This window comes from Pituophis catenifer, unplaced genomic scaffold (assembly GCF_029215685.1).
Source record: "Pituophis catenifer annectens isolate HBS135680 unplaced genomic scaffold, rPitCat1.0.hap2 SCAF_6, whole genome shotgun sequence".
Classification (NCBI taxonomy): Eukaryota; Metazoa; Chordata; class Lepidosauria; order Squamata; family Colubridae; genus Pituophis; species Pituophis catenifer.
In genome coordinates this window covers 38,834,472-38,848,900 of record NW_027256886.1, presented here as the reverse complement: position 1 = coordinate 38,848,900, position 14,429 = coordinate 38,834,472, and the positions used below count along the sequence as shown (strand labels likewise).

At 36.5% G+C, this 14,429-nt stretch overlaps 1 protein-coding gene across 1 annotated transcript in view; it reads left to right on the top strand.

The window, feature by feature from the left end:
- Window positions 1-13,541, top strand: part of MAP3K13 (mitogen-activated protein kinase kinase kinase 13) — a 29,790-nt gene extending 16,249 nt beyond the window's left edge. The window contains exons 5-15 of the mRNA XM_070946435.1: window positions 482-673; window positions 1,901-2,059; window positions 2,551-2,709; window positions 3,840-3,948; window positions 4,625-4,734; window positions 5,295-5,411; window positions 5,644-5,781; window positions 7,494-8,208; window positions 8,443-8,513; window positions 12,449-12,746; window positions 13,325-13,541. Of these exons, the coding sequence (XP_070802536.1) occupies window positions 482-673; window positions 1,901-2,059; window positions 2,551-2,709; window positions 3,840-3,948; window positions 4,625-4,734; window positions 5,295-5,411; window positions 5,644-5,781; window positions 7,494-8,208; window positions 8,443-8,513; window positions 12,449-12,746; window positions 13,325-13,426 (2,170 nt within the window). The 3' untranslated portion in view covers window positions 13,427-13,541. The remainder of the gene's footprint in view (window positions 1-481; window positions 674-1,900; window positions 2,060-2,550; window positions 2,710-3,839; window positions 3,949-4,624; window positions 4,735-5,294; window positions 5,412-5,643; window positions 5,782-7,493; window positions 8,209-8,442; window positions 8,514-12,448; window positions 12,747-13,324) is intronic.
- Window positions 13,542-14,429: the final 888 nt, after the last annotated feature.

The window sequence follows — 14,429 nt, the reverse complement described above, 5'->3', positions numbered from 1 at the left end:
TTTCCAGCTCTGCGTTTAAATATTTTCAGAGAGGGCTTATTTTCTGGGGGGTGGTTTATTTTAGCATATGCGGTCAAAAGCCCTATTGGGCTTATTATCAGGGGATGTCTTATTTTGGGGGAAACAGGGTAAATGTGTTTTGGGGAAATCTTTGGATCTTTCATTATAATGAATTTATATTTTTTCTTTCTATCTTCACTTCATCAAAATGTCATTGCTGTCAGTACAATTTGATGCACTTCAAGGATGTATGTAATCTTCTCTAGGGAAATCATGTATTGTTTACTGTTTAATTTTCTGCCTATACTAGGTCTTATTTGATCAAATGGCAAATAACTAAGCAATAGTGGTTTCTTAGGAAGTACTCTTGATTATTCTGTAAAAATGTGAATCAGAAACTTCTCTTTACTAGTTTCTTTCTTAATTCCCCATTGCTTTGATTTTGATTTTTTAAAACATCTATTGTTCTTTTTTATCCTAGGGGTGTTTGCACACAGGCACCCTGCTACTGTATAATAATGGAATACTGTGCACATGGACAATTGTATGAAGTGTTGCGAGCAGGTAGAAAGGTAACACCTCGTTTGCTTGTAGACTGGTCTACTGGAATTGCTAGCGGAATGAATTATTTACATCTCCATAAAATTATCCACAGAGATCTCAAGTCACCCAAGTGAGTAGACAGAGTTTATATAATATTTCATTTCATTTATTCAAATTTCTATACCGCCCTTCTCCTTTCGGACTCAGGGCGGTGAACAGCCAGATAAAAAACATCTATACAAACATCACAGTTAAAAATAAAGTTAAAATAATTTATAAATTTGGCCCATAATTTAAAACTTGTCAATTAAAATAAATATTAAAATTTTTAAAACTAACCCTAAAATCAGGACAGACCGGCTAGCTGAAAAAAATAAGTTTTTAGGGCCCGACGAAAAATCCGGAGGTCGGAGATCACTCGTATCTCTGGGGGTAGATTGTTCCATAGGGTAGGTGCCACCACAGAGAAGGCTCTCCTCCTGGGGGTCGTCAGCCGGCATTGTCTGGCCGACGGCACCCTGAGGAGGCCCTCTCTGTGGGAGCGAACTGGCCGGTGGGAGGCTATTGGTGGCAGAAGGCGATCCCGTAAGTACCCTGGCCCTAAGCCATGGAGCGCTTTAAAGGTGATCACCAACACCTTGAAGCGCACCCGGAAGTCCACCGGAAGCCAATGCAGCTCGCGCAGGAGAGGAGTCACATGGGAGCGCCCCGTCGCTCCCATAATCCCCCGCGCAGCCGCATTCTGCACCAGTTGGAGCCTCCGGGTGCACCCCAAGGGGAGCCCCATGTAGAGAGCGTTACAATAGTCCAGACGAGAAGTGACAAGTGCTTGAGTGACCGTGCGTAGGGAGTCCCGGTCCAGAAAGGGGCGCAACTGGCGTATCAGGCGAACCTGACAAAAAGCCCCCCTGGCCACGGCTGTCATATGCCCTTCTAAAGACAGCCGCGCATCCAGGAGGACACCCAAGTTGCGGGCCCTCTCCGTGGGGGCTAATGATTCGCCCCCAATAACCAGCGATGGCGTCAGCTGGCTATACCGGGACGCTGGCAGCCACAGCCACTCGGTCTTGGAAGGGTTGAGTCGAAGTCTGTTTCTCCCCATCCAGACCCGCACGGCCTCCAGGCACTGGGACATCACTTCCAAGGCATCATTGGGATGGTCTGGGGTGGAGATGTACAGCTGAGTATCATCAGCGTACTGATGGAACTCCACCCCAAAACCACGGATGATCTCACCCAGCGGCTTCACATAAATGTTGAACATAAATATGAGGAGATAAAAGAAATTGAAATTGAAATAAGGGTGGAATTACTATGAGTCTCTCATGTGATTTCCTGTGTATTTTATTCTTTTCAGTGTCTTAGTTACCCACAATGATACGATGAAAATTTCTGATTTTGGTACTTCTAAAGAACTCAGCGATAAGAGTACAAAAATGTCCTTTGCAGGAACAGTTGCTTGGATGGCCCCAGAAGTGATTCGTAATGAACCTGTTTCTGAAAAAGTAGATATATGGCAAGTAATACTATTCTAACTGCTCACCTATTTCAGTGTTTCTATTAAAAATGCATTACTTTCTGTTTCCATGTTTTGTGGTCGCTGCAGATTTTATTTTTTATTAAATTTTCTTTTTGATAAATATTTTTCTGCACTGTGCTTTCTGCAAACTAATTCTGCTGTAAGAGATCTAACATTTGTCTTAACAATTTATTTTTATACCTGTAAATTTTAATATAATTCAAATTAATTCAAATTAATTTAAATTTGAGTCTGCTGTTATATGTTGTTCCAGTGTTGTAACTACTTTGCTGGTTTATGGAGCTTCTCAGTCATCCAGGTCATGGTTGTCCCAAGGTACTTTTGAAAAAGGCAAAAGGCAAAACAAAGAAAGTCTAATTTTGAAATTCTGAAAAAGAATATTTGGGTCTACTTTGTTGGTTATTGACCATAAATTAAATTTCAGTAATTTTCCTGATTTTAATATTGTTTCCCCCTATTTTTATTAGGTCATTTGGAGTGGTTTTGTGGGAACTTCTCACTGGAGAAATTCCATACAAAGATGTAGACTCTTCAGCCATCATCTGGGGTGTAGGTAGTAATAGTTTGCATCTTCCTGTACCCTCCACTTGTCCAGATGGATTCAAGATTCTTATGAAGCAAACATGGTAAAATCGTATATAATTGTTATTGGACTTCCTTGTGTTGTACCTTAATATGGATAGAAATTGAAAATTGGAAGTAAAATGGATTATTAACCATATGATCTTATTTATTTTCATAAATTACAACAATAAGATCTTAAATCATTTGTTGGTTTGATAAAAAAGAAGTTTAAAGAATGAGTATTATATGAATGCATTATAAATTGCCATGTGTAATGAGATAGTAAATATAATTTATTTCAATTTATGGATTTCTTTGATTAATTTCTGTGATTTCTTTTGGATCTGTAGTCAACAATTAGATAAGTGTCATTGAATCAGACCCAATACCTGTATGTACAATTGGTTGCTATCTTAAGCTATCTCTAATCACAATTCATAGCTCTTTTAAAAATCTCCTTGATCTTTTCTATTCATCTTATCCATTGTCTATCCCTTCTATTTTCTTCAATTTTGCGAAGTACAGTTTTTTTCCCTAGTCCATCATTTGTTCATTTGCATGCCTAATGTGAGTTTCTGCTTGAAGATCATTGTTTGAAGGAACTATTGTGGTCAGTTTTCATTTTATCCAAGACTGATTTATTTTTGCAGTCTGTGATAATTTCCCACCTCTAAAACCATTTTTCAATAAAATCTATTTTCTTCCTCTCTCCTGTGTGTCTTGTTTCCAAAACCACACATTACTGTTGGAAATATTACTTCAACTGACTTTTCCAATATACAACATGTTGTATTCTGTTGCTGTCCATTCAGTGATGTCCAGGTGTAAAGTGTGCATTTATGTAGCTTGAAGTAAAAATTAGTAATGAAGTAGGAATACTATGAATATTGAGGTATTATTGTGGCATAGAAAACATAAAAATGGTAAAAGAATAAAGGAGATACAGACTATAGAGTGTTAAAAGGAAGAAAGAATCATAAAAAAGACTATATACAGTGAGAAAAGCAGCAAATTTATTATTTAGTTATTTTAGTACAGTATATTATTTAGTTAAAATTAATCCTTTTGGGGTTATTCTAATAATATAGAAATTAATATTCTTTTGTAAGTTAACCTTCAAAGAAAAAAAAACCAATTTAGGCTAAGGTTAGTTTACTGGATGGTATCCCTTTTGTTTTCTTTCATTTGGCAGGCAAAGCAAGCCACGGAATCGGCCTTCTTTTCGACAGACACTTATGCACCTTGACATAGCATCTGCTGATGTTTTGGCTACCCCTCAGGAGACTTATTTTAAGTCTCAGGTAATTCAATAACTATTGAAAGCAACAAATTCAGTTTGACAGCTTGTCATAAGAACTTTAGAAAAGACTGCTGGATCAGGCCAAAGCCCATTTTAATTCAGTGTTTTGTCTCTCATTGTAGCCAACTTGGTGCCTCTGAGGTGCTCATAAGCAGGAGACAAATATATATATATACCTCTCTCCTATTACTGATGTCTTGCAACTGGTGGTATTTGGAGATTTGCTGCTTCTATCTTAAATGTATAATTGATTATTCAAAACTAACAGTGCATAACAGATCTATTTTCTAGGTCCATGTTAGTATCCCTCATATGTCTAATGCTAATAATATTAATCTGTAAATTCCACAAGTTAATTGTGGACAAAGTAGTGCTTTTTTTCTTTCACTTAGCTTCATTGGGAGATCCCTTCTTGTAATGTTTTCAGAGAGGTATTAAAAACCCCTTGCCTGTTTTCTTTGTAATATGCATACTTTTTGTGCCTTGTTCATATTTTATTTATTTGATTCCCCCCCCCACCTGTATTATTTTGTATAAGTAGCTCAAGGCTGAGAAACAAGTTGAGTGTACCTCAGCTTTCTTTCTCATATGTTAATGCAATATAATTTTTCTTCGTGTAATTACCAAAGCTCTGAGTTATGAAGTATAACCATCTAAATGTAAAATTGCTTGAATAGGCTGAATGGAGAGAAGAAGTAAAGAAGCACTTTGAAAAGATTAAAAGTGAAGGAACTTGTATACATCGGTTAGATGAAGAACTTATTCGTCGTAGAAGAGAAGAACTCAGGTCTGTATTTATTTAAGAGGTTAAAGTGATTAGATTAAGAAGCCATTTACTTTAGTATACCTTTCCCAGATGTGCCAGCCATTCAAATACATAACTTCAGAACCTGGGAGATGCATTTAATTATCATGGCAACTGTCTGTTGATAACTACACCCTCCCTAAAGTGTCTAATCTACCCTTTTCAATTCAGTCTCTACCAGATCTGTTGAGATTATACTTTCCTAATTTCTGGGTGCTGTAATCCCAATGACTGACAGATTAGGAAAGGTTAGTTTACTCTGTCCTTGTCAATACTGAGTTTTTATCGGTTTTGAATCATAGGCTAATTGTTTTTACTAGGAGGACCTGAATTCTTGTGTTTTGACAAAGAGACCAAGTGCTATTATCTATTTCTAAATAAACCATGTTTTTGTTCTGACAGCATTCAAATGTTTTCATAACTTTTGTATGTTTTAAAAGTTACACTTAACATGTTTGAGAATGATGCTGCCTAAGTATATGTTGTTGATTATAGGATTGTGCAGCTGAGGCTGTCAGCTCTTTTTTTTTTTTTCTTCTTAGGCATGCCTTGGACATTCGTGAACATTATGAAAGAAAACTTGAAAGAGCCAATAATCTGTACATGGAACTCAGTGCCATCATGTTACAGTTGGAAGTTCGCGAAAAAGAGCTCCTCAAGTACGTATAGCCATCCATGTTTTGTTTTTATAAGAATTCTGTTTTTTAACCAAACTAAGCACTTTATGGTCCTGATCAAAGTTGTGAATAAAGGTGTATTTATTTGAAGAAAATGATAGTTCTGCTGGGTTATTGGATATGTGGAATTTCTGACAATTTTGCTTGATGCCTTTGATTTGAAACCTTTGATTAAGAGATGATTAAGACTTTTTTTTTTAAATGTTACATATAGACGGGAACAAGCTGTGGAAAAAAAGTATCCTGGAACTTATAAGCGTCACCCTGTCAGACCAATAATCCATGCTAATGCAATGGAAAAATTAATGAAGAGAAGGGGACTCTCCCACAAATCTGGGGGGCAGACTAAACGGTGAGGCAAATAACTATAGTATATTCAAGGGGGAGGGACACTTTTCATAATGATTTCCTGAATTCTTTTGAATACCAATTTCTGATCACTGAAATGCTGATGTATGTGCAATAAATTAGATAGTAATATATGAATATAAATGTAGTTTGCTGTCTAATTGCTTTGAAAAGAACTTAATAGTCACAAATGGATATGTTCAAATAACCAGATAAAATGATTAGAATAGAATAGAATTTTTATTGGCCAAGTGTGATTGGACACACAAGGAATTTGTCTTGGTGCATATACTCTCAGTGTATATAAAAGAAAAGATATGTTCATCAAGAACTATAAGGTACAACACTTAATGATACTCATAGGTTACAAATAAGCAATCAGGAAACATTATCAATATAAATCGTAAGGATACCAGCAACAAGGCTTCAGTCATACAGTCATAAGTGGGAGGAGATGGGTGATGGGAACGATGAGAAGATGAGAAGATTAATAGTTGTGCAGACTTAGTAAATAGTTTGACAGCATTGAGGGAATTATTTGTTTAGCAGAGTGATGGCATTCGGGAAAAAACTGTTCTGGTGTCTAGTTGTTCTGGTGTGCACCCTCAGATTAGGGTGTTTTGAATCTTGGATAATAAGATATGTTATAAATTGAGAAAATAAACTTTATTTATTTAATTAAAACTCTTATATGGATGCTCAGCACAAGCCACATGACTCTGATGGTATATAAATAAATAAAAATGCAAAAGAAAAAAGAAAAGAAAAATAACATGCACCACTAAAGCAAATTAAAATAATTAAATGGCAATCAAGGCTAAAATACACTGTATCTCATCAGTTCGGATTTCTACTTATCCTAAACCAACTGCTTGGGGAAAGAGCCAGGCCTTAATTGCTTTTCTAAAGGCTGTATGGTTGGAGCCAACCAACTCAGTGTTGGATGAACATAATTCCAAAAACAAAAATCTATCTTTGGTTGCATCCCAAATAGTTCTACACTTCCATTTCTACTATTCATATTGTGCACTTTCCTACATAATATCCATAATTTTATTTTTAATTAAATATGTGCAACTTGGTTTTCTTTATTCTAAACATATACCGGTAAGTAGACTCACTGGCAATAATAATAAAGCCACAGGCCTCCTTAGCCAGTTAAAGTTGCATTAAAATGATGACACCCATGGGGCAATGTCATGATGCATACTCCATCCTATCTGATATCTGATGCAAGTTGTAACTAGTGGTTTTTGCATTCATGATGCAAATTTCAACATTTCCCCGCATAGATCATTAGGAAGAAAACTGAATATATTGCTGGTAGTCCTCAATTAACAGCTGCAATAAGCATTTTTTTTCACTTTATAATTGTATCAGTTGGTAACAGAGTTACCAGTGTAATTTACGTAACTCTGTTACCAAGTGATGCAATTATAAAGTGAAAAAAATCACATGACTCTATCCGACTTATGACATCAATTCTGGCTGCATTTATTAAGCAAATCACTGTAAATTGTTAAGCATGACAATGCTTAGTGGTGACCCAGTGACCAGCCCAGATTGGATCCTGCAACATTATCCTGGGAAATGTATATTTGCTCTCATTTATAATAATTCTCCTTGTTTAGCGCCATTATAACTCCGAATGACTTTGAATGAATGGTTGAAAAGCAAGACCACCTATAATTTAAATGATTTTGCAATCTTTTCCAGACCTGACTTGCTGAAATCTGATGGCATATCCAACACTGAAGTGGCCCCGAGTGGCTCTCCTCTCTCAGGGAGCCCCAAAATGACAACAGTTAGTAGCAAAGGACGTTACCGCAGCAAACCACGTCACCGGCGAGGAAATAGCAAAGGCAGTTACAATGAGTTTACCGGAGTCTTGAAAAATCAGCCAGCACAGGATGACTTGGGCCAGCCAACTCACCATCATCACCACCATCCCCATCATCACCTTCGACTTAATATACATGGACAAGATATAGCCAGTTGTGCTAACAATTTACGATACTTTGGTCCTGCTGCTGCCCTACGCAGCCCTCTTAGTAATCATGCCCAACGGAGGATGTCTGGCTCTAGCCCTGATCTTATCTCTGCTGCTATGGAAGCCGATTCAAGGAGAAATCTGGAGGTAAAGAAAGATGGAGAGAATAAAGCTGATTATTGGGAATGCTGTCAAACAGATACATACAATCTCTGTCCGCAGTGCAGACTGGGAGCAAATGATGCAAATCAGCAACAGTCACTTGATCCAGGGCTAGAACAGCCTGAAGGACCATTGTATGATTCAATGTATGGAAATTCGGAGTTTCCTGCAAAGAATAAAGAAGGTGAATTCAGCAGCCACAGGTCAGTGTCTCCTCTTGGCTCCTCTCATCTTGCAAGCACTCCAGGACTGCTGGGTAAAACTCGATCCATTCCGAAGGTGAGGCCTTCAGAATTTTCTTGAAAGAATAACCTTGTTTACCTGTGTTCTGTTTTCTCGTTCATGCTGTTTGCTTAATTATACTGTTTCAAGGTTTTATAGTTTGTGCTGAATAGAATGAAATTTAAAGATTTTTCTTCCTGAAAATTGTACGTTTATGAGGTTACTTTTTAATTGAAATCCCCATATTTGTAATTATTTGGCAAATAACAATTCCTTTTGTTGCCCTACCAGAGTGGTGATGATTCTTCAGAAGAAGAAGAAGGAGAAGTAGATAGTGAAGTGGAATTTCCACGGAGACAGAGGTAGAAAACCCAGTCTGACTATTTTACTAATTATTTAATAGCAGTTCATTTAAGGAATCTTCATATGATTTACCGTAATTTCATTTCCACATAAAGAACACTTTTGAGTCTGACATTGTTAGCTAAGTTTTTCATCTAAAGAGTTACTTCTCCATCTCTATTCTAGAAACAAAGTATTTTTCGGAGTATAAGACGCACCTTTTTACCCCCCAAAAGGGGTGAAAATTTAGGTGCATCTTATATACCTAATGTAGCCCTGCCCACCCACTGGCCCGCACCCTTTGGCCTGTGCCTCGCAGCAGTTACCTCCTTGCAAGCAAACAGCAAGAAAAAATAGCTCTTTCAGCTTCAGCATAGGTCATTAGCACAAGTTGATTAGATCAGCCTCCCAACTCTCAGCTGTTTTGCTCTCAGTTGTTTTGCGCAGGGCTCTGCTGCTTGCTGCAGAGTGCTGGAGCAGATTTTTTTCCCCCTAGCTATGCTGAAAAATGAAACTGAAAGTAAAGCAGGCTCTTTGTTGCAATGGGGCAAAATGAGGCAGAAAGAGAGTTCTTTTTCTTTTTCCTCACCAAAAAAGGTAGGTGTATAAACAATGGGAAATTTAGGGCAAAATTTTAAAGATTTTAAAACACAAAAGAAAAAAAGCTCTATTTAACTAGGGAATTGTAATAATTGAGATACTATTAATTGTATATTGTGTTGAAAGAAGAAATGGTTAAATTGTGGTTTGGAGGAATATATAGGGGAAATTATTTGGTTTATTATTATTGGTAAATATAATTAATTGATTTGTAAGAAATTGGATTGCATGGAAATAATTGGAATATTCATGTTCATATTGATTAATAGACAAAAAAGATAGTTATATAACTGATTTATATAAAAATGTTGAATTTGTATTAAACAATTGTAATATTAAATAATTAACCAATGTGAGGATGGATATAAAAATAGATGACAACGGGAAGGAGTATAATATAGAATAGAAGGGAAAAATTGAATTTGATTAAGATTAGAGATGAGAATGAAGGGTAATAATGGTTTTTTTAAAAAAATAGATGAGGAATAAATATGGCAAAAAGGAAATATAGAAATTGTAAATTTATTTGAAATGACTAAACACTGTTTAAATTTGTGAACCAGCCAAATACTCTGTTCAAAGAAAATACATTGTATGTTTGTATGTGTGTTTGTCTAAAAAATTAAAAAAAAAACTTTTTTTAAAAAAACAACAACCAAAAAAGGTAGGTATGTCTTATACTCCGGTGCATCTTATACTCCAAAAAATATGGTATATAGGATAAAACAATATGGTCAAATGTTTATATTGTATTGGACCTAAGATGTGTGGCAAGTAAGAGGCAGATACAACACCACTTGCTTCTTTTAGCAACAAACTGTTGCACATCACTGTTGCATATCACAGGACAGCACTGATTTCTCTGATAAGCACTGGAATATGATTAGTGGCAAATGGACAGACATGAAAATAAAAATTACAGTTAATATATGTGCAAACTCATTCACTATGAATAAAATCTTCAGATGAAATCATTGGGAAAGATCTTTCTACCATATCTACCAATATGTACGTGTATAAGCAACTCTAAGAAAAGATATCCTTTCCCCCCCAAAATAAGACATCCCCTGATAATAAACCCAATCAGGCTTTTGAGCACATGGCAATAAGGCCAAGCACTTATTCAGGGTTCAAAAAAATATAAGACAAGGTCTTATTTTTGGGGAAACATGGTACCGCTTGGAAAGAACTACTTTGATCCTTTTTGGGGACCAAATTTATAAGTATTCATATTCCAGATATACTTATCAGTTTACAGACATTCTCAGAGTAGAATAAAAATAACAAGAGAGACAAGAAAAATAAGGAATGTTTATGGATTAGTATATAGGACTTTGCCAGGCTGTTTTTTTTCAGCCTGGCACTTACCATAAAAATTCTTCTTGTATCTATTTCATAGCTTTTGTTCTGTAACTTGAAGTTCTCCTATTTTTTTCACTCTATCTTGTTAAGTATTTGCAAGATGTCTCCTACATTTTGGTGAATTTCATTATCACAATTTTAGTTTATTTGGGAGGAGCCTGACAGATACAAGAGTACAAAATGGAGTTGTACACAATGGCTCAAATTCAAAATGTTCATTACCTAAAATAATCTCTTTGCAACTTCCGTCATTTCAAGTTAGAAACATTGTTTGAACTTGAAAGAGGTCTGCTTTGAACCTGATGTTTGGAACAACCAGTTCCAAACTAGAAATATGCAGAAATTCAGGCTCAAAATATTTCAGTTTCAAAATGTTTTGGATACTATAGTAAAATAGATAACTCTTACATACATATGTATAGTTTTTCCAGGCCAAGGACCAACATTGGCCTTTGAGTTGCATGTATCTGGCCACACTCCAGAAAGTGTAATTTGATTAGTATAATTTTTTTATCATTTTAATAGATTTTATGGCCATCCAACTCTGGACAGCTCATAGCAATAAAACTATAAAAAAACATAAAGACTAAAAAAACCACCACCTCCCAAGGAACCCCAAAAACTTTCTGTAGGTCCACTACTCTTCCAATGGATAAAGAGCCAGGCTTTAATGGCCTTCCATATGGCTAAGAATGTGGGGGCCTGCCAGATTGCTGGGGGGAGTATATTCCTTAGCAGGAACAGCCATTTAAAAGGCATACTTCCTACATCCCACTAGATGGCAGTATTTCAGGGAAGACACCTGGAGCATGCTCATTCTATGCAATCTGGATCTGGTGAGATTGATATCCTCAGAGAAATTAAAGATAAATTTGGTGGTTATTCTCCAGCCATCCATTCGATAGTTATTGCTTTCTTTAACATTAACTGTTATAATCTGGTAATGTTGAGAGTCCTGTAGGGCAGTGGTCCCCAACCCCCGGTCCGCGGACCGGTGCCGGGCTGTGGAGTACCTGGCACCGGGCCGCGCAGCGGCCGGGGGACATGAACGCTGCAGCGCAAAGGCTCCTGGGCCGTGCGCAAAAGCTCCTGGGCCGTGCGCAAAAGCTCCTGGGCCGTGCGCAAAAGCTCCTGGGCCGTGCGCAAAGGCTCCAGGGAAGAGAGCCCCGCGCAGGTACGCACGTGTGGCCCAAAGCCCCCACCCCTGTGCGCGCTTAGCGGGCCACGGTAAAATTATCAAAGGCTGATTGGTCCGCGGCGATAAAAAGGTTGGGGACCACTGCTGTAGGGTATGCATTCAAAACTTTAACAGACTGAGAATTACACTGTCTGCTGTTAATGTTTTTTTTCTCTTGATGGAAGTATAGAGCTGGATGTGACAAAATTTGGAGAAAGAAGAGAAATTAATTTTGGGAAAGAAAAATAAATTTAGGAGATTATGAATATAAATGTATCCAGGTTTCTGCAACAGAAAGGAAAATACACTAGATGAAAATTGTCATCTAAGTACCAATCTGGATATAAAGTTTAGAGCAGGTTATGAATAAGATTTGTCTATATCAAAATGCATATATGCATGATATGTAATAATGATAATGGAAAACATAGTGAGTTATGTGATTAATTTGAGTCTATCACCCAAGACAGTTTTCTCTGTCAAGATAGTGAATACATTGATTCTTAGGTAGTGGACACTATTTGGGAAAAATGGACCAAAAAAGCAAAGGCTATTAATTTGTAAGAAAATAAAACATGTTACATGATACATTGTTTTTGTGCATTTGATGGATACACATTGGAAATGTGTATTCTTCACAAAGAGGAACATTAATTACATTTTTATGCATAATAGTTGTGAAATGATATATAATATATATTTTAAGAGTGTCAAATTTGGCCTTTTACTTGTTATTTAATTTGCATATACAGTTCATAAAATCAGTTGTCTGCAGGATTTGAATCAAAACTGACTAAAATGTCAATGGATTTGCAGGCCACATCGTTGCATCAGTAGTTGCCAGTCCTATTCAACCTTTAGTTCTGAGAACCTCTCTGTCTCTGATGGGGAAGAGGGCAATACCAGTGACCATTCCAACAGTCTGGATGAGCTGGCTAATAGACGGGAAGATTGTTTGGCTGAGAAGTTCGATGACATGCTGTCACAAACTCCAGAAATTCCCATTGAGATATCTACTCAGTCTGATGGACTTTCAGATAAAGAGAGTGCTGTACGCAGGGTGAAAACACAGATGTCACTTGGCAAATTGTGTCCAGAGGATCATGGTTATGAGGTTAGAAACACTATCTCTCTTTTGTTTAGGAATATTACACATTATTTAGTTGTTCTGTAACCAGGTCTGTTAACCAATTAATGCATGGGTGACCTAAGTGTGATCCTATATATGTTCTTGAAATGAAATTTGTATCACCTGTCACCCTTGAGCATACCTGCTATGGCTTATGGGAGATAGAATTCAGCAACAACTGGAATACCCCCGTTTCTCTGTTTAATTAAATAATTTTGCTTGATCACCTACATGCTTCCTAAATGATTTATAATGTCTTGGCTTAGATCCTAAAATAAACTAACTTTAGAAAGTTCATAGAAATAACTTTCCCCATTTCTTGCAGTCATTTGCAGCATTCAGAAAGTTTTTCCAGATGATCAGAGGATTGCGTTTTTATAGCATTGTTGAATAGAAAGCAGGTAGATAATGGGGGAAGGGGAAAATAAATCTTGATTTTCATCAGTGGCTTGTGTATATTTTTAGCTTGCATGGAAGGGAACCACTTTATTGCCAAATAAAAATATTGTATATCTGAAATGCGAATAAATAATTTGAATTGCTTCTATTACTTTGTAATGCAGAATCCTGGGCAGTTTGGAGACTCGGGTGGTGAATCTTCAGAAGAAGACTGTTCAGATGCGACTGTGAGAACCAGTAAAGTTTGCAACTCTGCAACCTTGTAATGATAAATCTCCTTTAGCCTCATTAATCTGATCAACTGGCATTTTGATTCCACTCAGAAAAAAACTTTTTCATTCTGTCTTTGAGAAGTTGCTTCTCCACCCCATCAACTAAATGATCTGCAATAACTTGAATCTTTGGAGAAATGTTCTGATGAATTGGTTTCTCAATGAGCATTTCAATCATGAATGGCAGGGATGTATTTTATTGAATAATTGAACTATTGTACCATATTTTTGGCATTTTAACACTTTTTACTGATCAAGATGATCACCGTCCATAGGCAAAATAATTGGTTACAAAAATAGAAAGAAAACTGAAAAAGAATCATTTTGAATTTTAAGAGAGCATGTATAGACAGAATAGAATTTGTCATTACTTGGCCATATGGCTCTGAAGGGCTGACAGGTTAAAAACACAGCAACTTCATTGATTTCACTAAAACAGTGCATGAGATAATCTATGAGCAAAATGTCATTTGTATAACCAGTGTAACTTTTTCAACATAAAGTATTCACATTCCAGGGAAAGAGTATCTGAGATGCTGTTCCTCAGCATAAGAAAATGGAAACTAATGGTTTTCATTTTAAATTTATTTTATTGTTAGTTGATTGCAAAAATCTTACAACTGCAATTACAGCTTCTCTCCATATCATCATCATACTAGTGTGAGGACAGCAGATAAAAGTATTGAAAGATTGATGGATAGATGCACATACTGTTTTGCTCTCTTAGCTTGTTCTCTTCGTATCTTGCCTTTTATTTGGTTCCTTCAATTAAAACTACATGTGTCAAATTAATGCTGAACTTACAAGCCATGGAAGATATATTTTATATATCCTGAAGACTTTCTTGAAGGAAGAAATTAGAACTTCCCCCTATAGCTGGGGGATAGTCCAGCCTAGGCCACACAATTTGTCTTCCTAATGTTTTCTCTAATATGGTTTTGATAGGACAGAACTGGTCACTTATTAAGCTTGATGGAAAGTTGCATAACTTTAAAAA